This window comes from Onthophagus taurus, chromosome 11 (genome assembly GCF_036711975.1).
Source record: "Onthophagus taurus isolate NC chromosome 11, IU_Otau_3.0, whole genome shotgun sequence".
NCBI classification, from domain to species: Eukaryota; Metazoa; Arthropoda; class Insecta; order Coleoptera; family Scarabaeidae; genus Onthophagus; species Onthophagus taurus.
This window is the reverse complement of record NC_091976.1, coordinates 20,410,843-20,438,750: the sequence shown is the minus strand read 5'-3', so window position 1 is coordinate 20,438,750 and position 27,908 is coordinate 20,410,843. Positions and strand designations below refer to the sequence as shown.

The 27,908-nt window shown below is 33.7% G+C and overlaps 1 protein-coding gene across 3 annotated transcripts; it reads left to right on the top strand.

The window, feature by feature from the left end:
• The first annotated feature begins 878 nt into the window (after positions 1 to 878).
• LOC111424260 (signal-induced proliferation-associated 1-like protein 2) lies at positions 879 to 27,812 on the top strand. Of its 3 annotated transcripts, none has more exons than XM_023057749.2 (6): positions 879 to 1,109; positions 19,614 to 20,727; positions 20,776 to 21,279; positions 21,338 to 21,841; positions 21,891 to 23,799; positions 27,202 to 27,812. In XM_023057749.2, the coding sequence occupies exons 2-6, from the start codon at positions 19,623 to 19,625 to the stop codon at positions 27,413 to 27,415; spliced, it is 4,236 nt and encodes a 1,411-aa protein (XP_022913517.2). In that variant the 5' UTR covers positions 879 to 1,109; positions 19,614 to 19,622; the 3' UTR covers positions 27,416 to 27,812. The 3 variants fall into 3 exon arrangements, with proteins under 3 accessions (XP_022913517.2, XP_022913516.2, XP_022913514.2); XM_023057748.2 differs by lacking the exon at positions 879 to 1,109 and adding an exon at positions 8,634 to 8,885; XM_023057746.2 differs by lacking the exon at positions 879 to 1,109 and adding an exon at positions 19,078 to 19,268.
• The last annotated feature ends 96 nt before the right edge of the window (positions 27,813 to 27,908 follow it).

The following is a 27,908-nucleotide window of genomic DNA, read 5'->3' as shown; positions in this document are numbered from 1 at the left end:
AAATTGATTAATAACAATTTTTATTTGATAAGTTAATTAATTATAAAATAAAATTAATTAAAATTAAGGTAAGGTTATGAACAAAATAATATTTAATAATAATATAAATGTTTAGATAATTTGATTTATTTATAATATGATTTAGAAAAGTGACATATCAATGTTTAGAGGCCAAAAGTGATTTCATAAAATTATTATTTATTTTAATTTATTTATTAAATAAATAAAGAATTTAATAAAAGTTTCTTATAAATAGCAAATATTATTTATTTGTTTACTTTTCAATTTGTTTAAAGTAATTTGGAAATTCATGGCGACATCTATGTTTAGACCACCAAATTAGATTGATTAATCACAATTTTTATTTAGTAAGTTAATTAATTATAAAATAAAATTAATTAAAATTAACGTAAGATGATGAACAAAAGGATATTTAATAATAGTATATATTTAATAATAATATAAATGTTTGGATAATTTGATTTATTCATGTGATTTAAAAAAGTGACATCTATGTTTAGAGACCAAAAGTGATTTCATAAAATTGTTATTTATTTTAATTTATGTATTAAATAAATAAAGAATTTAATTAAAGCTTCTTATAAATAGCAAATATTATTTATTTCTTTACCTGTGCAATTCGTTTAAAGTAATTAGTTGAAAAATAAAGATATAAAAACGCCAAGTTAAAATAAACGTACTGTATAGAATCCTCAAAGGACCAACTCGGAGTTGAAAACATTGATAATCAGGCAAAAATGATCTTTATTGACCTTAACCATAAGGTTTATATGTTAAAAATTCGAGGTTATAAGTGGGGATGATTGTAGATACCTTCCAGTTTGTCTCTGGAACGGTGTATTTTGCAGTTATGACGCAGTACGAGCTCGTGGTGGTGCTTTGTTGTTGTTTATAACATTTTATTGTTTATCGTACCGTTACCTTAACTCGTCGTCGTTTTGTGACCGAGATACACGTTATTAAGAAGCTCTCAAACACCTCTTTAACGGTTGCAAAGAAGGGGTCTTTACGGTTGCCAGTGTGAAAAAGGCTTTAAGGTGACGTTATTTTGTGTGCCTCGACAAAAAAAATCAACTCAGAGCGACTGTGTAAGTATTTTAAAGCTTAAAAACTTAAAAAGTTAGACAACAATTGTTTATATATAATTTTACAAAGATTGATTAAGTAACTTTTTTTGGTTAGGTTTTCATATCATCGTTTGTAACGTAATCATTTATAAAGCGTGGTTGTATCTACTTTTTGATATCATTTTGTATCCGCTTCACAAAAACGAGTTTTACGGGAAACGATTAGTTAGAAAGATGGAAAAAAAATTAAATTAATTCAACTTCCTGCGAAGGAGAAGTTGTATACGTTCAGAAACATACGTGAAGAAGGAAAGGTTGATTCGAAGAGAATTAAATCACCGGAGAAAGAAGAAGGCGCAAACACAAAAGGCGATTGACCTCTCTTCTCTCTGCGTACGGATTTCGTTCTTCAAGCCGCGAATTTGAACCAAAGAACGTCGTCGTCGATCGTCAACGCAACGTGCAAATAAATCAGTTTATTACTCTGCTTGATGATGTTTAAAAATAAACGCCAAGACCAGAAGGTTTTCTTATGTAACAGATTCGATTTTGAAGTATATTTTGTGTGGGTGGCTTTATCTGGTTTGTAGAGTAGGATGGGTACCGTATGAAATAACGGAATCGTTCTCTCCTCGCACAATTGCCCTTTATTATACGGCATTTAAAAATAATTAGACGCGCGAGGACTCCGAAAGGTATAAACCTCTCTTTAGATACACTTCGTTGAGTTTCTAATTTATTTCTAGCTACCTGAAACATCTTGTTACAACTTAGAATTGTTTCAATAAAAAGTTAAAGAATGTTTTTCTTTCTTTTTCTATTCTATTCTATTTTATTTGACGAGTATTTGCAACTTTTTTTATTGCCACTTCTAGCATCCCAACCGCCAGCAGTCCTCATCATTCCAATCATCTTCACCCAGTCCTCTCCTCTTCATCTCCACATTGATATCCGGGATCCAGAGTTTTGAGCTTTGAGTTTTGTCATTCTTCTTCTTATTTCCTCACTTTCAACTCGGTCCAGCATGGTTATACCATAGCATCTTCTTCAAAACATCATCTCTGCTGCTAGCAGTCTTCGAGCTGTGTCTTTGTTTCTGACTCATACGTCATTAATGGTTCTATAATGGCCCTAAAAATATTTATCTTTGTTTGTATCGTTAGGTAGTTATTCTACAGAATCGTATGCATTGCCTTCATCGTTTTTTTTCCACTACCAACTTTCCTCATTACATATTTATTGTCCTTTCCGTCTTCGTTTATGACTACCCCAAGGTGTTCGTAGTGGTCTACATGTTTTATTATGTCGGTCTCCAATTGTATGTCCCTTCCCTTTAATCCAATTACCATATATTGGGTTTTATCCTTGTTCATTTCCAAGCCCCATTTATTGTATTCTATTTCTAGTTTATTTAACATATACCTACCCGTATGTGTCTCCTACCCATATTCCCATCGGGTTGCATTTCCTTTTCCAATGTTTTAGGGTTGAGTGGATATAGATCTTGAATATTGTGGGAGAGAGCATCCCTGTTTGACACCTTTTGTAGGAAAGAAAGCATGGAAGTAAGTTCTGTTCCATAATTTCTAAAGCGGGATCATATCGATCGCTTTTCTCAGATCTTAGATATATGTATCTTTCTTTTTAAAGATCTAAATAATTCTAAAATAATGATTCTAAATAAAGCCTTAAATTATTTAAGTTATTTTTATTGGATTTTTTAGATTGAGTTGTTTTGTAATTGATATAACATTAAATATTTCGCAGTAACGTTATGGTGCGTTGATAACATTGTTTTCAATAGTTTCGCAGTACCTAGTTTTGTATCTTATCGAAAAAACGATAAGGTTTGTTTTAATTGATTCATCATAGCAAGGATAAAGCAATATTTGGTCTTTGAGAATGAATTCATTTATTTGCAATTTACAGAAGTGACCTACACTCAACAGCTTAGGGCTTTTCCGGAGTTGCAATGTTATCGAGATGTGAGTTCCTGATGTCAAACGCTCCCAGAGTTTCCACCTATTAAGGGGGCGGCATTCACGCAAGATGGTAATACCATCTCATCATCTTGTTTGCAAACACAAATAGGATATCTGTAAATTGAATGTTACAGAGAGCTTATTAACCTTACGGTAAACTATTTAGTATCTCTTGTCATATGTTTGGTACACGTGTTGAGTTGTTATTAAAAGATTTTTTTTCTCTTTTTAATAACATAACGTCGTAGAACAGTTAAACCATGTTTTAAACAGATAACGTGATAAAGTTAGTAGTTATAACAAATAAGTATTAAGTAACACAACACACAGATGTGATTTTTTATACAGGATGTTTGTGTATTAAGTCGTGGCATAATTTTAATCACAAATACTAGAGTCAAAATGATGACGATTCCTGTAAAATTTTTTGGAGCATTTTTAGGCCGTCAAAGTTAAAAATTTTTTAAAGATTGTCTTAAAGAGCTTCAATATTGTTTGTCGTGAAAGATAAAATATAGCAAACTGTGCATTGTTATCGTAAGAAATCATTTTTTGAAAATATGCAACCACGGGTACAATGCTATACAGGAAGTTCATAAAGGTTGTTTCCTTAAAACTTTTTGTTTATGCCTTAAACCCTTTAATTTTCCAAGTAATTCTAAAAGCCTATTTCATTTTAAAAGGATTTTCATTCTTAGGAATTTTTGATTAGACGCACCGGTATTCCCAAAAAGATACAACCTCGATTTTGAAATGTTTTCATTAATCGTAAGTGCCTCTGAAAACAAATTGTAAGTAAAGCAGTAAGGTAAAGGCATTTGTCAAATTATTACCCAACATTCGTTAGTCCCTAATAGTTGTTTAAAATGACAAATAATTAATTTTAGTGAGCAAACTGATGTGCTTTTAACGTTGGAAGAGTGTTTAGGCAGTGCTAACGCAGCGGCGAGGTGATATTGTAAAAATTTCCCAACCGCAAATAATCTGATAAAAAACCATTTCTAAAAGTATGTAATTAACGGAAACCATAGGTCAGTTTGTACACCCAAACTAAAAGAAAACATTTTGGATTTTGTAGCGGATTGTAGTACTACTAGTACTGTTGATATAATATAAGAATAAAGCGGAATATCCAAAGGTACGGCTTGGCGTATCCCAAAGGAGTATCAATTGTATCCATACCACTTGTCTTATACTTGACATTACAAGAATTAAAAATTGCTGATGATCCGTACTGAGTACAGTATGGCAAAACTGTACTATGATGAAAAAATGTACTCATAATTGGACTAAAGAAAATCCAGATTTTACGCTACGTTGGATAATAATTTGACAGACTGCTTTACTAACGATTTGTTTTCATGGGCGCTTACAATTAATGACAGTATTTCAAAAATGAGGTTGTATCTTTTTGTGAATAACTCTAAAATGAGGCAACAAATTGTCATCATTTTGACTCTAGTATGTATTTGAGATTAAAATTATGCCACGAATTACAGAAACATCCTGTATAGCTATAACATAAAGTTAATAGTTGAAATAATAACACCTGAAAGTGACCCTATCGTTTAACTGCATCATGAAGCATTAGGGGCTTCACATAACTTCATCATAAGTCGTTGATGTAGCATATGTTGACTGTTATAAAATACTTTCAAAATGAAGTATGCCGATTTAAGGAGACTAATATGTATCTCGAATATATTGCTGTGACAATTATGAGCTACTTAAAAATCTACTATCGACAAACAATGTTGAGAAGCATATAATGTTAAAGATTGTATTTAGCCTTATCAGTAATTCTCAATTCATATTTAAAATACTTAAGTATCACCACCGTATCTATCGAAGAGTTATTTAAGCAATATATATTTTTGATGATATCCAAAATTCTGCGCTATGGTATAAAACAGGACTATATCCTGAAATTGTGACAAGAACTCGTTGGTGCTTCCATCAGTTTTGTCTACCACACTAACAACAAATTCATTGTTGAATATGCCAACTCCATGTTTATTGAATATGCCAAAAATCCTCCAGTAGAAAATCTAGACCATTTCAGTATGGACTCCTTGTCCATACCTCAAAGACTTTTCCAGCGTTTATATAGATGTTAACGCCCAGATGCTTACTGGATAGCAATAATAAATCCTGTGTTCCTTAACTTACTCTTTACAAATTGACGATGAAGGTATTAAATTTAACAGTTTAGTTGATTTATCGATATAATCACAAAGTTTATCAAGAACTGAGAAGGCGACCATTCCGGGACTTTATGAAGAACCAAACAGTTTTTTCTGGAGGAATTCTATATTATTTATTCTTTTTTCATGTTTCACGACTTGCGTGAACTTGTTAGATAATATCTTGCGTAATCAGAAAAGTAACTGACACATTATCAGCTCTTCAAAAATGAGGATAAACTCTTTATGAGAGTAACAAAAAATAGGAGCAGTTCAGAATAGTTATCATTTACGATGAAACTGATTTGTAATAATTACAAAAGTATACATAGTTTTGGACCTGAGCAACCAAATGTTATTTCTAAGGTAATTAGGGACGCTGAATCCGAATCTACAATCTGTTTTTAAGGTTGATTCTAGTTTTTGACATACTTAATGAAGGTTGAGCTGAGTCGTTTGTATTTTTTAGGATCCGTTTCATGTATTGGAGTCCAACAGTAGCTCATCAAGTTTCTGTCACACAATGATGTTTAGTTGCACGGCTATCCTACAGACAGTAAAAGCAGCAAACAGCCTTAGTTAAAAAATTATGAACAACAATTCATTTTTTCATTAATGTTCATTGTATTTGATCTTGTCCAAGATTGTACGCATTGTGTCGTAGCATTCCTTCGTTTGTACTGCTGAACGTACAGAATAAACGTACAAATGAACATCTAGAAGGGATGTTTTTTTTTTATTTCCAATGTGTACCAAAGGATCCTTTAGATTGTATTTTGAGTACTGTTCATTGCATTTCTTTTCCTGTATACAGTGACTCATGCTCCACTGTCAAGATATTTCCACTCCTTCAACCGTGATATAAGCAACTCTGCCTTTTGTTTCGATAACTCAAATCACAGATCAAATCACTCAGTTCCCTTTGTGTTATTAAATGGTTTCTGTTCATGACGAAATCACTACTATCTGTGGTTAATTGAGATGTAGTCGAACTTTGCTGTGCATTTTCACTTACACCTAAACAAACTAGCAATGTGTTGGGTTGGGTGTAATACATTATGATATTTGTAGCAATCATCTACATGATTTTTTGGTTCTCTCCATAGTATTGGCAGTGAAACTGAAAAGTACACTTTTTCAGCAAGTGATCATTTGTACAGCTTCTGAGTGTCTGATATAGAAAAATCAAAGTAATGCAAATACGTGTGATTCAAACATCTTTCCTATCACCATAGATTCTTTGATGTCGTTAAAGATTCTTCATGATATCCGCCTCTTCACCATCATTTATCAACATTCTCCTTGGCTAATGTTTACAGATAATCCCTGATATTCCCAAATATCGTCCATTACATCAAAATCGTTCCTGATATATCTCAACAGAACCCTTAACTTTGTCCTCGACTTTTTACGATGATTTTTGTCTTATCAATATTTTTTTAAATTCTATATAAACAACAATAATTTCAATGAAAATGATACAAAGCAACTTAATATGGTTAGTAGATTGATAGATAATACACAGATAACGTCTATTTTTTTCGAATAATATCTCTTAAAGTCAATGTTTAATAAATACCTTAGTCATAAAATGGAATATATTTTTTACCCTCTTTTTAAAACCTAGTGATACGCTCTTAAAATGTTTAATGGCTATTTTTTATTTTTCGCTTTCTGATCGTACCGGAGTCTTACTTCCGGGATGTGTAACAGTTTTTAGTGTTTCGGTCTCTCGATCAAGTGTGAAATACTCAGAGGTCGCAACAACCTTCGCGCTAAAATCAATTGTTCGCTTGGAATCGCATAAAAAAATCGCGATCATAACTTCATCTACAATTTGAGTAGGTCGGACGTTCATATAATTTGCACTCAATTATCGTTGTTACATAACGATAAGCTGTAAACATTCCACAATGGTTTTTTATATGCTTTACAGTTTGCTTTTATAACGCATTTCTTAAATTTGAGTACATTTAGTAACTATGATCTAACCCAACCCCACATCCTGGGTAGTACATTTTATTGATACTAATAGAGGTTAATGGGATCAAGTCTTTTTAAGAGACCGGCTGCTACTGGTACTTGTTCTTGAATGGTCAATTTAAAATGGATTAAGAATCATTTGTCCTTTCTCGTAAAAAAATGGGTTTTATTTTTACCTTTTTTTATTATTTTTTCCTTCTTTAACGTCCAGATAGTATTAAAACAGTTTAATCTAATTAAGACACACCCCAAGGTCTATTTTCGCTACATTAGAAACCAGCAACAGTTGGCACGTTAATGTCACGTTGTTTTGATTAACAAAAAGGGCACCCATAAAGCTCGCAACACGCAAAGGGGTGGTGGCGAGAACTTCCCGTGACTCCTTAAATAGTTTATTCAATAAAGGACATCGTCACCACCTGGCCTCGGCTCTTTTAAATTCTCTTCGTTGCCGACTTTTTAACACAGCTGGACTTTTGCGAGCGCTCTAGGTGCGTTGCAACACAAAATATGGACCTATTTAATCCGTAGGGTGACGAAACGGCCGTTTCAATAAAGTTCTCTCTTTGTATGTAAATCTTTTCGATTCACGCGTCAACATTTTTTTTCTTCACTCATTTTTTTTCTTGATGATCGTTTTAAGCAATTAGGAAGGGTCTGAAATTCGTGTTCCCACGCTGCTCGTGTCTGTTACACCTTATACAAACAGTCTAAAAATTGTACAGTGTGGACAGATGCCTAACAGGTATAAGAATCTTGTTTAAAAATAGGATGAATGTTTTCTAGTTCAGTTTCCGCCTAAAATTTTAATAAGAAAAATTTTAAAGAATTATAATCGAAATTCATTCTACCAATTCAATTAGGAGAAATATGTCAATTTTTTTGTACTTTTAACTGGTCTTTAATTAAATGAGTCTTACTAGTTTCGGCTAATTGCCATCTTCATCTTTTTTTGAATCATTTTATAAAAAAGTCTCTGAAGATGGCAATTAGGCGAAACTAGCAATATTACATATTATTTCTCCTAAGAAAAATTTTATTTTAAATTTATGTAACTTTTTGAAGATATCTTTTTTAAAAATAGGTTGAATTTGACTTCCGATTACACGTTATAAAGCAAACCTTTGTTTAAATCAATTTCGTTATCTTTCATTTGAGTTGAAATTATTAATAGCTCTTACATTCTCTAGATAATAAACAAAATAATTATTATTAGTAATACAAGATGATTAAAATAATTAATTCTGGGATTACTCAGTTTTATTGATATATATTTTTTTAAATTCAGAGTTCAAACATTAATGGGGAAGTTTGTGAGACGTTGAATCGACCAACGCATGTTTTTATCTAATCAATTTTAGAGTCGCTTAAATATGACGTGCTCAGAAAAGTCTGGTGATGCACGCGATGAAGTTAGTTTCGTGCGAAACTCGTTGGTAGACGAAGTTGTTTGGTCGTTATTTTCGCGTATAGCTTTAAGTAATAGGTTTTAGTTTAAATAGTGACATGTAACCAACCGGACGAAATAGGAAGTAGGTCGATCGGAAATCAGTGTTTAATGACGCTTTCGAGTTCGTTCTCCCATACAAACGAGAATTTCCATCATCAGCATGGGATTAAAGAAGAAAGCTAAGAGTTTCTATATTAAAGTGAGTTTCATTTACATAAACTCAATTTGTTTATTAATAACATTGAATTAATTTATCTCAATTATTATCTTTAATTTAATTAATACAACTTTTTGGTGTGGTTATTATCTGCCTTCCTCTTTGTAATTTTCGGCTAACGGACGAATTTAATGTTAACAATTTTTTGATAAGAAATGTTGAAAATATCGTTTTTAGTTGAAATGAAAAAGAAAAATTCAACGTTGTTCAAGTGACTCATCTAGATAAACTAACCAGGAGAGTTTATTTCCTCGAAACTGTTTGCTACTAAATTTAATTTCTGCTTAATTTCCGTGGGAAATGTCTTAATGAACTTTGCAATCGTGGTTTTAACTAATAAATTAATACGTAGACAAGGATTAATAATTCAAAGTGAGTTGCCATTTAAATCGTGTTTACATTAATTTTCTCCTTCTTAGGTTTATTTGGTTTAAATTTTTTTGTCGGCGCTATCTTATACACACAAAAAACACTCAAATCAAAACGCAACTAATCATTTCGTATTACCAACCAAAAAATAAACAATACTTTAATTCTAAATATTTTTGGCCTCTTTATTCCTCACATTTGACATTTCTCGTTATGGAATTGCACGATCTTGCAAATAGAGACATTTGATTTTTTTTTTTTCAATTGCAGAAACTACCTCTAAAATCTATGAATTGAAGAAAATGAAGAAATGATTGCACATTTTTTCAGTGTTACGTAATTAAGAAAAAAAGAGATTCATTGAAATTTAAAAAATCGAAGTTTAAAGGCCCGATATTGCGGTCACCTTGCACTTGAACGCTCGGCGAAACTTGGAGCGCCCGAGGCGGTCCTCAACTTCTTGTCGCTTATGTCACTCGATCGTCGGCCACGTGGCCTCAAATCGATCCACTCGCAACTTCTTCTCACAATGCGATAACATCTGCGCCTGATGCTTCATTCTCTTCTTTCCCTGTCTCTTCGATGTAGTCTTGTCCATTTCTGGACGAGTCCACTTAAGCTTGGTGCAGGAAACTGTTAAAAAGATAAATGTATCCTATGTCCGTTTTCATAAAAAAGTCTTCTTCCCCTACAATTTAAAATTCTTTTTAGGATGGTAAATTTACATGTTTTTAAATTGAATCTTTTACATTTAATGTTAACCTTCCCTTTTATGCAGGAAGAATTAAAATTGAACAACAACTTCAATATTTCTATTTCTATTAATAAGTTATATACTTAACTACAAAGTATGGTCTCGACATAACTAATTAAATGTAAAGTTTGATTTGCAAGTATTGTGTGACTTTGATGAACGTTCCAAGTTCATCGGCGATTGCAGAAAGTTCTAAATTAGTTTAAGTTTGCTAAAACTTCGTTTACAACTTACAGATGTGGTCCAAAGTTTATAGCTAATTTTGCTCTACAAATATTGAGGAAGACATAATTTAGCAAGAATATAAAGAGAAAACCTGAACACTATAAATAAAGATATCAAGGTATCAAGATGCGTTAGGTAATTATTAGTAGCGATGACACAACAAATAATGTCAAAAATTCCTCATCAGACAAGTAGTCTAAGTAGATAAATCATAATTTTTTCCTTAACTAGCTGAAATATCGATTCGAGTGGTCGGTAACCGTTAGATAAGAAAACAGTTATTTCCCAAACAACCATGATGTCAAACTTGTGCGTAAGTATTTCAGGGTTTACCGTGCTGAGGAATTTTTGAGGATCTATAAACACATAAGTATACACATCTTATTAATAATAAGTTATTATCATTCCGGCTACTATGAATTAAGCTTTAATGAAGCAATATTACAATTTCCCGTTTTGAAAACATAAGTTATCATGGCTTTTTTGAGATGGTTGCAAAATAATGTTGCCATTGACAACGTCTCCTTAGAGAATGTAAGCCTATACATATATCTTGGTCATTTTTGATTGATTCAACTACCATGGGCAGCATTTAGAAAACTCAGTGTTATACTGGAATACAAAGAAATACAGAGAAGTCTAAAACAAAAGATGTATGATAGCTGCATACTGCCAGTGACTACGGACTTGAAGTCATAGCCTTGACAAGGAAAACTGCAGAACTTTCCACACTGACACCACTTTACACGTTATGATAGAAGCTGTAGAATAAAAGAATAAAACTTAATTCAAATATTGTTACGATATACCTTCTCTTAAATATACACAAAACATCAATCCTTCACCTTCGTTGCAAGTTCTCTTTCTATTCTTCGAGCACACGTTGATTAAGTATCGGTAATCGGATTTGAAAGCGGATTTGGAACCAGAGAAGCCATGTTTAGTCTCCAGACACTGATGCAAAATTGTCCAGATCAAAAAAGGACGTCTTTATGTGCTTCATCGACTATGAGAAGGCATTTGATAACGTTAAACACAATCTTCTGATAACATACCATTTTTACCATGGCACAAATTTTGTGAATACTTAAAGAACATTTTATACCAGCTATAATATTCAAAATAAAGTTTATAGTTGCAATTTATACATTCAAGTATAATTGATAAACGCTTGATAACCTCTACATTAATACTGGTTGTTTCTACAGTCTTTACTGGATCTCTATCTTTATTTTCGGACCATAGTATATCTAATCTATCCAATCTCATTGTATGTTTTACCATTTCACTACTCAAATAACCATGAACCGTTTTCGCATCACACATGTGACAATGTGTCGATTTCGACATAGTAAAGTGCGCATCTGTTGTGATATTGTGGCTGAGGAGCATGGACAACAATTGAAGCTGTGTCCGTTAATTTTACGGACATTTTTGCGAATAGATCTGTTAAGAACTTAAAATTTTAGGACACTCTTATAATGAATTAACACAAGAAATCAAATGAATCTTGTTGTCTTGGATGCCATACAAGTATCATCAAGACCAAAATGACACAAAAGTTGGGATGGTGTTGTTAACGTAAGAGTCTCAGCCACAAAGTAAGGCAGTGTATTTTGATTGTTATGGATTGAGGAACCTCTTTGATTGAATGTTTATTTCAATAAACTAAACTGTTAAACCTGGAGTAATGAAAATCCAGAAGTTATTATTGAGGATATGTTACACCAACAAAAATTCACTGTATGATGACCTTATGCGCTGGTGGAATTACTGTGCTTGGCCTTTACGATCGTGTTAAACACGTCTGCAAACGATTCCTTATGGAGATATGATAAACCAGATAATTTAGAGGATTTCGACAAGTCGATTTTCGATAAGTCGACATTAGCTATATCATTGCTGATATATGGTCTCATCTGCTAGAAAAAGTCGTCGAAAAATTGACTTTGAGATTGTGGTTCATTTCTCATATAGTACCAGAAATCATATTTAAATATCAATGGTATAAAACTATCTATAATGAATACGATAATATATAATATAATATAATTTTGTAGTTAGTGCCTTTATTTAGTGAAATAGCTTAATTTAACTTAAGATACTTAAAAAGAGAAAGCGCTCTGAGAATGTTCCGAGAGTACTCGATATTCGACCGGATATCATTGTTGTCAAATTTGTTGATTGATCTGCAATTTACGGTAATCAAGGTCTCCTTCAAAGACCGCATTTCGAGCTTTCCAACTTGATCTGACTTTCGTGTCAGATCAAAATCATTTCGCAAATTGAAATTGTTAGAGTTTATGACTGAAAATAAAGTGACCTACTCAAGTGTACTACTCAAAGTACTATTAATGAAAGAGAAATACAAAGTATGAAGAAAATACGAAGTACGATTAATCTACGATGTTATCATAACTATTAGGCAACCTGTATGTTGATGTAGTTTGTTGAAATCGGTTTGGTGTAGAACACATCATGTTAAATTCCAAATCACTTAAGTAGCGTTAAACATAAAAATGTTTAAATAAAAATACTAAAATATGTTTATGAAAGTTCCATGTTTGAAGATTAGTCACATTTCCGTTACGAAATTTCCTTGTAATTGTAACTGTATACAGTCCAGTCGAAATAATTCAAAGAAGTGTTTCTAAGTTTACAAGAAATTTACTCCACGCTGCGTTAAATGGCGGAGGTGGTCATTGTTCTCGCTTCACATTAACTTTGATGTTCTGCAACTTAAGTACAGTTGTTCAGGAAATTAAAGTGTGTGTGGAAAGAATGTATAATTTTTAGGAGGAATGTTTATTTATATTATTTTGAGTGTGATATCAATAAAGTAATTTTATCTTTATATAAATAAGATTTTTAACAATCGTTTCTTTGTATTAGACGAGAAAAGGTGTGCTTAAAAAAATTTCTTATTGATTAAAAAAATAAATCCAGAAAAATTAAATTATGAGAAAACTTAGAAGAGAAACTTCTATTGTCTCTTTAATTATTGCATACTTCGTGTTCGTTCTCTCGGAAGATGATTATTCTTAAGACTGCAGGAAATATATACAAGATGTCAGTCTGGATGATTTATTTAACGCTCTTATACAGTAACAGTTACTTTAAAGACGTCAAGTACTGTTATAGTAGCCAGTTGTAGGCTGTGTTAATAATTTCATAAGTTTGTACAACGGACTTGTAAAATTACTTTAACAAATTTTAATTCTCGTTTTTCCTTAAATGAAGATTTGGTACCAAAACTAATTTCTTTTCGCTCTATTAAAAATTAGTAAAACTATTTAAAATTTCCCCGACCTATTTACTGTCTTAATCGTTTAATCTATTTGTTCCGATTTCGAAACTGAACGGTGGCAACAGCAACAAATGAACTCCCATCAAGGTTACTCGCTGAATGAACACCACCAACACGATACACTCCAATTTCCCTTTGTTTTAATTTACTTCGGCACACTTCTAAATTTTATGAGCTACCGTTTTCGCTGTTGTTGCAAATTAAAACTCGGGAGCGGTAATTTCTTGGTTACTATAATGAGCTGGTTAAGATATCTCCATTATCCTCCATTGTTTCGGTCGGGTAACGATGGAAAAAACAACTGGTTCCCATGACTCACAAAGTCTCTTTGAGTTCGTCGATAGAAAGCAAAGCGATTCCGCGTCGAGAAACCTCTAGCTATATGCAAATAGTCGTAGTTTTAAGTGGGCTGTATTGACACCGGTGACCCACTTTGCTTCCAGTTCAAAGGTTTCTGCAATTAATTGAAGTCTTGTCGCGACGTTTATGCTGATTTAATGTACGTAAAGAAATTACAAGAAATAAATTGGTTATTACAACCATTTTGCAATGATTTAAAATCTAAAAGTTTCTCTTTTAAATGGTTTACTAGAACTTTCTTGTTAGAAAGAATTTTTATTTCTATGGACTTAATCAATTAAGCACGGTGTTGTTGGTCTTCTCCAACCATTTTTATGAGGTTTAAAATATGCGAGGAATGTGGCAGGGTACACAAAAAAGTTTCAGGTGAGTCACACGTGTGCCGAACTCAAAGAAGAGCATTGTTTGGACGACAATAACCGCGCGCTACCGAAGAGGACCCCTTCTTCTTTTACAACGTTTAAAAACGTTCTTGAAAAGACTCTTGATAGCAAGAACCAGATGTTGCCCCGCTATTATTAATAATAATGTTATTCATTTATGTTCGATCTACTTTAAATCAATTTTTTAAAAGGATTTTGAAGTGGAATTCCGATTCATAAAGAAATTTGATTCATTGAGGAGCGTTTTTGAAATCAAAGCGCATAATTTGCAGGTGCGGCAAAAAAATCGCCGGAAGTCGTCCGTTTTCAACGGAAACACGACCGCTCTTGCATATCTCCATCTATAATGCCAGGTTCACCTCCACGTCGTCGTCGTCGTCGTCGCGAATACCGGCCGCATTAGGTCATGCCGAGCGAGGTTTGTTTGTAAAATAGGATCTCGTTTACAGTTAATACTCGCCACCGACCGCCAAAGAACTGCAAACGTGTTAAACATTCAACACCAAAGACGCACGTTCAAAGAACGATGTGTTAAGAAGTTAAATATTTATGATACGTACATATTTGTATGAGGGCAAAAGGGGAAGACCGGATTGAATTCTGGATGGATTCGAAGGATGTGGTTATTCGTCCGGTGAGAAAAAAATGATATTAAATTACAAGAAAGAAGTATGTGGGAAACTCTGAAAGGGAATCCCGTTTTCGATTTCTACATAATATAAAAAATGTTATTTAATACTACCCTAAAGTTAACGACAAAAATAATAACAAGTAAAATAAATGAATATACTTTATTAGCACGAACAAGGATTCAGTACAGATCAGGAAACTCCTGCACGGATGCCATATTTGTTCTAATGTAAGACAAATAACCAAAAAGTCGATCGAATACATCCGAGCCTTCATGTGTTTTATTGATCTGGAGAAGCCTGTCAATCGAATACAGTTAAAGGATATAATACATCTCCTCTATGATAGACAAGTACCGTACAACATCATTAAAACAATTGAAAATATTTACTTGGATAACAAGATTCAAGCAAAAATAAATGGCGAACTAACTGAACAGATTGCAACCGTTTCTGTTTAATACCGTAATGGATGAAATTATAAAACAGGAGGATACAAGCAGGGAAATAAGGTGGTTAACATCCTGTGCTACGCAGACGATGTGGTGCTGGTCGCGGAAAACGAGGATGATCTCCAGAGGTTACTGTTCCACTTTAATAAAAATAGCAAAACAGTTTATCATGACACCGATCAGATACAAGCTGGTGGTTGATGATAAAATCATACATCAAGAAATTAAATTCAAATAGGAAATAGGCAAGGATGATACCGATTCCCAAAAATAAAAATCCGAACTCTTTTGCCGGTGTTGTCTAAGGTGTTGGAAAAAGTTATGTGTGAACAATTAAAGGAATATATTTATAAAAACGAATTGTTGCCTAAGGTGCAATCTGGTTTTTGGGCGGGTTATAGCTGCACGACTGCATAGCTGAACATCGTAGATGGTATTCTTAGGACATCTGATGGCCGTTAGGTAACCGTACTGTGTTTACTTGATTACTCTAAAGCTTTTGATAGACTGAATCATAAACTTTTATCTTCAATTTTAATCCATATTGAATTAAGTCAATCGGCAGTATGTTTCCTTATCAACTACGTATCAAACAGAGTGCAGCAGGTTGCAGTGAACGGTTGTTATTCTGATCCTACACTGGTCAAAATCGGACATCAACAGGGATCTATACTATTAAAAATATAGTCAATTCAAGAATATAATGAGGCATTGCTCCGCACATTGGTACGCTGATGATACACAAATATATTATTCCTTCTCTGAGTTGGAGGTAGATGTTGCATGTGACAAAATCAATGTGGACTTGGATCGATTGACTAAGCTTTCCGATGGACATAGTCTTTGCATCAACCCAAAGAAAACGGAGTTAGTTTTATTTGATCCAAAAACACATCGAGATAAATTAAAAGATGATACATAGTACTGTCGCATTTCAACTTTGCTGATTGTTTGTATTACCCGTTTTTATCGCATACACTTATGTACAAAATTCAAAAAGTACAAAATTCTTGTGTGAGATTGTTTGGGTTGAGGCGAAGAGATCATATTAGTGGTAAATTGTCAGAAATAGACTGGTTAAATATGCAGCCAAGAAGATTTGCGCATGTAGCACTTCTGTTCCGCAACGTTGTCCTTGTTAGACCGAAGGAATCAAGCTGCAAGAGCGGCAAGGACCTAAATGACACAATATGACGAAATAAACATATTAGAGCTGAAGCCAAAGTCTGGATATACAAGACGGCAATTAGACCTATATTAATATGTGCAGCAGAGACTCGAGCAGAAACTTCTAAAATAAAAATAATGCTAGAAATAACAGAAATGAAAATAGTGCCTAGAATAGTTGAGAAAACATTGATGGACAGAAAGAAGAAATGGAATGAGCACATCGAGAGAATGACAGAAAAACGATTTGTGAAAATAACACGGGACGAAGAAGCATTGGAAGACCTAGAAAAATGGGTAACAAACTTCCAAACGATTAGGGGGCCAAAAAGTGAAGAAAAACAGGGAGTTATGCCTAAATACCGAAGGAAGAAGAAAATTTGGTTAATTTTTTTTGCAATAATATTTGGGTACTTAATCATATCTGGACTTTGTTACTAACGAATCGATTTCTTTTATTAACTGCGTTAACCAGTTCAACATTACATGTTACTTCATGACTTTGATAACAATTGTAAAATTAATTATACAATAAAGCGGGGGAACTAACAATGTCATCCTGAATCTATTCGCTATCTAATAAATCTTCTTCTATAAATGTCTTGTGGAAGTCTCCGTTTTAGTCGACTATGGATGCCAATATCTCCCAATTGATGTTCTTGTGCACTTGGACACGTTTGGAGGTCTTGTAAGTAACTAAGTACTACTGTAAGCACTATTTGATTGTTTTAGTAATGTGTTCTGTTATCGTTTCGACTCCTAGTTCTTCATGTATCTGCGAATTTCTCACAAACCATAGGGCATCTACAGACATTCTTAGAATTTTATTTTGTAGCACTTGAATTTTTTTAATATTAGATTTAGCTTGTTTAATTTTTTACATCTCCATATATTCTATGTAAGTCTTTGGTTCAAATATACTCCCTGATATTTGATAGCGCTATCTTTCGGATTTCAGTTTAAAGGGTGATCTTCGATTATTATTGTTGTAGGATTTTTAACTTGTCTAAGGGTAAATATTTTGGCTTCACATTTACTTGGATTTAAGTAAAAGCACCATGTCAATAACCATTTATGTACCTTATTAACCGAGTTTTGGAGATTTTGAATGAATTTTTCTAGATTTTGATTGATTATAACCATGTCATCTGAGCAAGATGAAGCAAAAGATGGAGCGACAACCTTCCAAACGATTAGGAGGCAAAAAAGTGAAGAAAAGCAGACCTAATTACAGAAAGAAGAAGAAGAAGATATTTTATGTAAACTATGAATTTGGGAACTATATTAACAAATGCAGCAAAGACTCGACTAGAAACATCCAAAACAAAAATACTAGAAACAACAGAAATTAAAATAGTGCGTAGAACAGTTGGGAAAACATTGATGGACAGAGAAAAAAGTGAGAACATCAGACAGGCTTGTAGGATAGATAATATCAATGATTGGGTATTGGACAGAAAGAAGAAATGGAATGAGGACAAATCACAAGTGCAAAAAAGTGAAGAAAAACAGGCAGTTATGCCTAAATACAGAAGGAAAAAGAAGAAGAAAATTTGGTTAACTTTTTTTGCAAAAATATTTGGGTACTTAATCATATCTGGACTTTGTTAGTAACGAATCGATTTGGCGAAACAAAGTTAGTATTAATGTGAATCGATTCAGAATGTAATTTTTAAATGAGTCATAAAATGTTAGTTGTGGGTGTGTTGGTTGTAAATGGCTCGCTTGGCGGTTGAAAAATGTCGCCCGGACGCGCGTGTGACGTTTTGCGTTGAAATTCAAGGTCGTCCGATCGAGTTTCGAGGCGTTTTTACACAACTATTAATAATTCCTGTCGATAGATAAATAAACGGACGGAGCTATTATTGGGTCCTGCTTGTGGCGATCTTATTTATTTTCCTTTCGTTCGCTTCTGTATAATTTAAAGGCGGAAAACGCGCCCGTACCCGCCAACATCCGGCATATAACATTTAAATTTACATAAAAACGGATTCAATAAAATTTGTGCCTTCCTTGTTCTTTAATTCATTAATTCCTTTATTTTTTAATTTGATTTATTTTTTGAATTTCTTAATGAATCTGTTTTTAAAGTGGTAAAAGTATAACAACCATGTTTTTTAGTTCATTGCCAATTAACACCCAAAAATATCGCTTCAAATATTATTTTTGGTTTTCATCGGCGTCGATGGAATGCAAAAATATACAGTCGTCACGCTCAGACAGAAAACCGAAACGAAAATGTATGGCACAGATCCAAGCGAGTGGATCTGCGTCCTTTCCTTGAATGAGGTTTCGACGTAAACGTGGGGCGATTTGCCCAGTAGCTTAGCGACGATCATCGGATACGAGAGGCAAACGCCGGTTTCTTATCGCCTCTTAAAAAAAGATATCTAACAACGAACGGTGTGGTATAACGATTTCTTCGTAAACAGCTGTGGGAATCTCGCACTCACTCCTATCGCAACTAAATACGTTTTCTGTTTGTATATGTGTGTGTGTTACGTTATCAGTAAGCAGCGCCCAATAGCCTCATCGTCGATAATAGTAAAACCTTCTGCTTTGTATAAGGTTTTTGTAACAGTCGTGCGCTAAGCTTCTATATGTGTGTTAAACGTCAACAACGATTATGTCAAAATGTGGAAGAACGACCAAAACCAAAAACGTTCGCTTCTTCTGCTGTTGTACTTCGCAGAATTCAGAATGCGATTGTCCTTTGATGGTAAACAAATAAAAAAACTTTTACGTTGCTAATGGAAAAGAAAGAAAGCTTTGTTGTGTCCAACTTTCTCTTTTTTTTTTCCTAAACACCGTTTATTGTTATGCTTTGTGTTGTTTTCTCGCACTTTGAATTAAAATCAATCAAGGCCTTATTTCTCGTTTCTTTCGTTTCTTTCCGGAACAACACGATAAACAATTTTTAAATGAGATAATACAGTTGCGCACGATAAAGATTATTATTCTATTATGTTTTGTACTCCTTGATATGTCAAGTTGAAATTTATATCAATTATTAATAGTTAAAAGCATTCATTATACCAATAATTTTCTATTTTTGTTGTTATAGCGTGATGGGATGATCGGTTTGCAAGAGTGTGGGCCTGCGCCCCCGAGAGCGCCCTCGAATGCAGGGAATCATCGTACAAGGGAGCGTACGGCCCAAGGTTTCGAATATTACAACAACCCAATACAAAAAACGCGAATAAACGCTGCACCACGAGCTTCTTATAACGACCGTCATCATCATCACTTGGGAGGCTCAGTACCCCGTAAACGAGATTGCGCTTTCTCCCCGGAATTACTCTATCGTAGCAATTCGAGTTTAGAGTTACTCGATCACGTCAATTCGTACTCGTTAAAACGAGAGTACGGAAGTCACGGTTCGATCGACGTTATCGACAGGTCACAGTCTGGAGCTGGAGGTGATGCCTTCTTCGAAATGCTTCAAGTGTATCAACCACCAGCTTTAGGGGTGGTTACCGATCAACGATCACCGGGACCTTCGGAATTTTTGAGGATACAGAATCATACGAATGGAACTGATGATGGTGACGGGAGGAATCCACCTCCAAGTCCGAAGTATCGAGGAAGAATTTCGAAGTTTTTAGGACACTCGGGGAGTGTGTCGAGTGGATCTATGAAAAATATCCATCCAAAACAAACAATGGACGATAGTGTGATGAGTATTTCAACGACTAGTATGATGTCCAGTGCGGAATCTGAAGAAATCGCTAAGCGGAGAGCATTTACTCATTATGATTGTCAATCTCTTACGACCAGTTTGACTTATTCGGTGAGGATCCGTAAAAATCTTTCGAAACGAAGAAATACCACAACCGGTGCCTCGGCTGCTTCTACCATGAAATCGGTGTCCGATGGTCAAGGCGGAGAAGAGGATAGCGGGGATGGACAAAATAATGATTTGGTTCAAAGTTGCCCATTCTTTCGGAACGAAACCGGCGGAGAAGAGGAACGAATTGTTAGTTTAACGAGGTTACAAGGCGGTGGAAATCGCAGACCATTGCACAGACCTCCTTTGGCCTATGGCGTTGCCGTTTTAGAGTTTGCACCTGGACAGACCCATTGGAGACATTCCACTTGTCCATACCAAAGATTACCAAGGCCCATTGAAAGTGTAGATCAAGGGGCGTTGTATTATAGGGAATATTTTAAAGGACAAGGTAAGAAATTAAAACTTTTTTTTTTGGGTGCTGGAATAATTTTTTTAGATCACCAAAATTGGTTTGGAATGGATGAACAACTAGGGCCATTAGCAATTTCAATAAAACGCGAACGGATACCTCAAACGGATAACACCTTGATGCAGTATCAATATCGATTAATAATAAGAACATCAGAATTGTTAACGTTACGCGGGGCGATTTTGGAAGATGCTATTCCAACAATCAAATCGAGCGGAAGTAGTACAAGTAGTAAGTCGATGCATTCAAAAGAAGTTTTAGAATATGTTGCGCCGGAAATTCAACTTAGTTCATTAAGATTGGGAATGGGGGGTGAACAAACTGAAGACCAATTAATTAAAGTTGATGAACAAGGACTTACAAATCATTATAAAGTAGGTGTTATGTATTGTAAATCTGGACAATCGTCTGAAGAGGAGATGTATAATAATGAAGAGGCTGGAAAAGCTTTTGAAGAGTTTTTAGAAACAATAGGGACCAAAGTACGGTTGCAAGGATTCAACAAATATCGAGCTGGATTAGATAGTAAATGTAAGTTAATATAGAAGACTTTATAAAAGATTCATTTCATTGTTTTATTATTTTTTAGCTGACTCAACTGGATTATATTCTGTTTACTCTGAATACCAAGATTGCCAAATAATGTTTCATGTATCCACAATGCTTCCATTTACGCCAAACAATCGTCAGCAGCTTTTAAGAAAACGCCATATAGGCAATGATATCGTCACAATTGTCTTCCAAGAACCCGGCGCTTTACCGTTTACTCCAAAAGGTATTCGTTCCCAATTTCAGCACGTATTTATCGTCGTACGTGCAATCAATCCGTGCACGGAAAATACTCACTACAGCGTCGCCGTTAGTCGATCCAAAGACGTTCAAGTGTTTGGTCCGCCTATCAAAGACGGTGCTATTTTCCCAAAAGGTAAAGCTTTCGCTGATTTCTTATTGGCGAAAGTTGTTAATGCAGAAAACGCGGCTCATAGATCAGAAAAATTTGTAACTATGGCCACAAGAACTCGACAAGAATATCTTAAAGATTTGGTTACGAATTATTCAACATCTACACCTATTGATACTGGACAAAAATTCTGTAAGTAAAATAACCGCTAAAATTTTATTTTCTCATAAACTTTTTTTAGCAATATTTAGTAGTAAAAAGAAAGAAAAAATACGTCCTAGATTTATACCAGACGCGTGCCAAAGAGGAGCCCTTTTATGGCAGGTTTTGTTAGAAGATTGTGGCCAATCTCAACAAATTGAATGTTTACTTGGGATCTCAACAGATTCCCTTGTTTTAATTGAAGAACAAACGAAACAAATCGTTTTTGTAACCCCGTGTAAATCTATTTTGGGTTGGTCTTCATCGCAAACGAGTTGTTTAAGAATTTACCACCATCAAGGTGAACGAATGACAATTCATATTAAAGATACATCAGAAAGAGATGAATTGGTCGAAATAATTGATCGATTAAAAGCAGTAACTCAAGGAACGACGGTTCAAGAATTACAATTACAACGAAACATCATGGGTCAATTAGGATTTCACGTTCAACCTGACGGGACCGTTACCGTTGTCGAATGTCAAGGACAAGCGTGGCAAGCTGGTTTACGACAGAATTCCCGCTTGGTTGAAATATGCAAGATTGCCGTTTCGACTTTAACACACGACCAGATGGTCGATTTATTGAAAACCTCTACTTACGTAACTTTAACTGTGATACCACCGCTTCCAGACGGTTCCGTACGCAAAGGATGCACGCTATCCCAATGCAAATACACTGAAAGTAATTACGAAGATTACGAGAACGTTGCAGATGACGTGAAGAATCGTAAAACGGCGCAAATGCAAAAAGCCGTTCCTGGAAATCATCGAAAAATTTACGATCGAAGTTTTTCACCGCCCAGGTCTAGTAATAGTTCAGGGTATGCAACAGCTAGTAATGAAGGTACGATGACTTCGTCTTCTAGTGGACATTCAAATGATGATCCTTGGTATGATACATACGAAGATCCTTTGGTTTCTAAAAGAATCCATTCAAACAATACTTATCCGTCCACTCCAAAAAAGAACGTTTGGAATTCTCATATCCAAATGTCGCAATCCCACAATCATTTTCCGCAACAAATTCAGCATAACAAAGTTCAAGCAAGTCATTCTTTACCTTTACAACACATTAATTTTCAACAACCATTAACAGCAACTATTCATAATATTGGGGATATTGAAGTGCCTTACAAATTGGATAAAAACAACATTATTAAACAACACAACGAAAGGTTAAGAATTACAACAAACGAAGATTATGGAATAACTCGGTTACCAAAAATGGAGTATACTCATGATATTAATAGAAATACTGATGGACATTCGACGGATAGTTCAATAAGCGAGCGATTATGTGGCGTTGGTAGTGAAGATGAATTATCAAATGGTTCGGGTCAAGTATCGCCAAGATCCCGTCGAAAACATATTTCGAACATTTCTAATTCAAACAGTAGGAATCACAGTCCTAGATCGATGAACAGCGATGCAAAACTCCGTCCTGGCGTTACAGCTAGATCTTCAAATCGAAACAGCGCCAATTTAAACAATAACTTTCAAGAAGAACTTTTACGTTTAATCAATCCCGATAACATCGAAGCTCCTCCAGAAGCGAAACCCATAACCAAAGATATTAAAAGCCATTCGCGAGAGAATTTAAACGCCACTTCTTTATCGGTTCATAAACAACCATCTCCGGATGTTATTTTAACACTGGCAAGACCAGCGACAGTTATTTCGAATGCTAGTACAACTTCCAGTCCACTTCCGACGGAGTTTAAAAGTGGCGGAAGTGGAAGGATGTCGCCAAGACTTCCTAGTCCGAGCAAAACGAAAGCGATCGTCGTTGGACCAGAAGCTTTACCTTTACCTGAAGATATGGATTGGCCCAGTTTGGTTGATACAGCAACTAAAGTCGTTGGATGTTCTGATGAAAATCGAATTGGAGATGGCGAAAGAAGAAATTGGGAGGATGACGGACCAATTGATGCTTCAATATCTTCAAAGTAAGATTAAATTTGGCCATAAAATTAATTATTCAAAAAGTTAGACAAAAATAAAGTTACTTTTCTTTAAGTAGTACACCACAAATTTACACTTAACCGTTTCTAATAAATTGAGTTATGAATATTATTTTTTAATAAATTGTGACTAATAAATAATTAAGTTCATTTAATTATCCTTAAATTATGTTAACTTTATCAAGTTTTTTCAAGTATCAGAAGTGACTCAATGAAGAGATGCTGTAGATGTATTTGGCATAAAATGGTATGACTAAGTGAAAATGAAATAATTTATCTTTGAATCAATCATTTAAAAAAAATGGGGTGTTTTAATGAAAGCTCTATTATATCAATTACTCTATTTTGTGTGGTATGAAACGATCTTTTCTTGGTAAATTGGAGTATTTCATTTATAATAAAACTTTTTAAGTTTACCAGAAAATTGTGTAACAAATTCATTACTCTCAAAAGGTAAACAATTACAATACATAAAATAGAATTTCAAAGGAAATAGTTATTTATTAGAACAGGATTAATAAATTTTCTTCTGGTATTATTTCGGAAATGGTTAAGTTTAGGTATGTGGTGTGCTATATACCGTATTTTCTCGAATGTAATCCGCACCTTTTTTACAAATTTTTTTTTTTATGTATCATTTTCTTCCCATATTACATCATCTTCGGATCAATACAGATCAATTCGGATTATACAAAACTTCGTAAATGATGTATATTGATGTAATATTGTTTTCAGGGAACGTTTTCCATGTCGCCTACACTCACTGAGCAAGTTCAGAAGCTCCTTTAATTGCTCCCGGTTTTGTTAATTCTCGAGTTTGTTAATATACATATACATACACAGGTTGTATTATGGATGTTATTCCACCAGGTATTATTATTATGACAAGAAGTCTAAACCAAGGGCAATCAGTCTATGATTAATTAATATCCTTATTTAATAATCCTCCTGGTCTAAGACTCCATACTTGTCTTAATCATTCCATCATCAGCTTTTTCATTATCCATCCTTTTTGTTGTGCCCTAACTAGGACGTCATTCGGGAAGTCTTTCAGATTTCAGAATGTTTTTTTTCTCAATATTACTAATGACAGCAATTTTTCCTTATCACTTGTTACTGCTAGCATCAATGTTATGCGCAATTTTTCGCAACCACACGTTTATAAAGAAATTTCCCACACACCTCTGCTTTCCAGTGTGTAATTGGGTGGCATATCCAGATATACTACCATTTCGTTGACATTTACAGTTTGAGACAAATTGAAATTTTCTTGAAAATCATTAGGAGCTTTTGGGAAATTGTAGTTCTGCGCCTCAACGATAACACCATTCAGCGCATAAATCCCACAGTCCAACCTTTGCTAGTATTAAACATTTTTTAGTCCCTTCTATCGTTTTTCTTGAGAGAACTAGAAAACTGCCTCGTCAATTTCATGAAATCGTCTCTCCTTTGGCCCGGTAAATTTTTTGCACGATGCCTGACAGTCTGCAATAGCTACCTTGTCTTTCCGCAACAGCCGCAACGTTACTCTCATTAACAGCAAAAATTGTACCAGCTTTTCGATTTCCTTAACGCTAACTTAATAACATCTCTTTAAACTTTGCTGTATAGAAGAACCTTTTAGATTTTTGCTACTTTTTTTATAATTACGCTATTATATGTATAATTAAGCACACACCACGTTCGAGCTACTACGAGGGCAGTATATGAACGGCATTCGTGCTAGGCATTACTATTTATTTTTAAAATCATATTTATTTTCCAATTTTTTCTGGCTTGGTAAATTTAAAGTCTAGTCTAATAAAAACTCGCCGTAAGCAAGGTTTCTTTAGGTACATCAGCGTCAGTCAACAGAAAAAATATATATTCATGGTTAACAACAAGCATCGCATCGTTTTGCTGTTGTCGAATTGCTCAAAGAAAGATGCGGATTACATTTGCAAACTAAATTTTTTTACCACTATGCATTTTTAAAATCGGGGTGCGGATTAGATTCGAGTGCGGATAAGATTCGAGAAAATACGGTACTTTTGTTTAGTATTTTGGGAAGAATTTAAATATTATAAAAATATCTAATACTGGTTTTCTAAGAATTTTTTAGCTGATTTTGAATACTTAATTTTTCTTGTTTGTAATAGATTTTTATAACTGACCTGACTATAGTTAGAGTAATATATATATATATAAAGTAGTGGTGGAACGGATATCCGGCTTTTCGAATTTTGCAATTTTCGCCGATTAAGTTTTAAAAATTCGTATAAAATCCAGTTCTTGGAATATGAGTATGAAAATTTCCCAAAGTGTTAATAAAAGTGTCCTCTTTCCAATGAACCAACCCGTTTTGAAAAATAACTTTTAGTTTTTGAGAAAACAATATTTGAAGTATTGATAAAATTTTCGATATTGCAATTTTCATCGATAACTTTCAAAATTCGCTATAAAATTCCTTGAATATAAAAAGATCTTTGTGGAAATATCGCCAATTATTAATTAAAGTATCCTCTTTTTAGAGTTGCTTCGTTAGTTAAATCAGCATCAAAAAAGTTCAATTTGTATCTTGGATCCAAATAAGTTGGACATATCTTATCAGCTTTCTTATTAATTTCATTTTTATTCAAATATCGCAATAATGTGCCAATGTAGGGTATCACTTCAGAAATGCACCAGAAATTATAACCATAATGGCCGGATAACCGGATATTCGGCATCCGCCCTTTCGCAAAATCACTATCCATTCCATCACTAATATAAAGTCTCAAGTCTAAAATTGAGTGAAAAATGCGCAAGATTCGAATGTGATTTTTGCCATTTTTTACACTACTTATATAATTAACACTGTTATTCCTATAGTATTCTTATAATTTTTGTCAAAGTCTGTATTTGTGTGGCAAAGTTCTATTAGGTTCGCATATATGTATATGTTATTAAAATAATGTTCTTGGCATTTTCTTTGGGGTATCCAGATGGGAAATAAATTTATAACATTGTTGATCTCATCTTTATTAAAAATTTTAAAATACATAAATTATATTTGTTCCCAGTGTATCTGGGAAGCAAGCAACCTCTTAGTGTTTATCTAATTGTATTATGAGGTTCGTATTGATGGGAAGCTGCTGAATTAAAGAATAGTATTTGTAACTAAATCCAATTATAACTGCGGACGAGTTAAGTATTAATGGTTGAGAGTTCTTTTGTACCACCTTTTTCATTTCGATGCATTTACTATTAAGATAATATTAAGCTAAAATCAGTTATTTAAGTGGTAAGATTTTTACAACATATCTATTCAAAACAAATATACTTTTTATCTTTTAATTTATATACCTACGTTATAAATCGAATTGTATTATAAAAACATTAATATTTAAAATTTTCTTTCCATTATAGTATTAGTAGTAGCGCAAGTGTCCCAGAATTACAAAGTCACGTCCGAGATTTGGAATCGCGCGTTTCAAGGGAAACGAGAAGAAGATTATCTTTGGAGGATGAAGTACGTAGACTTCGGGAGGATAATAAAAAATTGCAGGATCAAGCGCAAGCGGCGTTATTGCAGTTGAGAAAATTTACTGAGTGGTTTTTTAAGAACGTACAGCGGCAATAACTTTTCGTTTTTTCTTCTTCACTTGAATTTATAACGATTTACTATTTAAATTAATGTATATATGATTAGTTTTTTGACCGAAATAATTTTTTATTAAAGTATTATTATCGATCGCATGGTTAATGTAGCAGTACAAAATTAATTTATTTAAAATTGCGATCAGTATTCTCAGTAATTTGATGAATTGACGAGGAATTAAAAGGAATTTCATTCAAGGATTTTGAAAAAAAAAACAAGATTTATAAACGTATTTAAAGTATTATTTTCTTTTAATTTTTTTATTCTTTTATTTTAAATAGTTACCAGCTTTAAAAAAATTAGCTGTTCGTTTCAATTTCACCTTATTATTGCGTATTTATTTGTATTTTTTCACCCGCGCACTGTTATATATGTATGTACACACAAAAAAGGAAAAGGAAACGTTACTTACGTTTTTTTTTGTTCTCTAAAATACATATTAAGTATTACTGTTGTAGGTATATAAAATATAAGA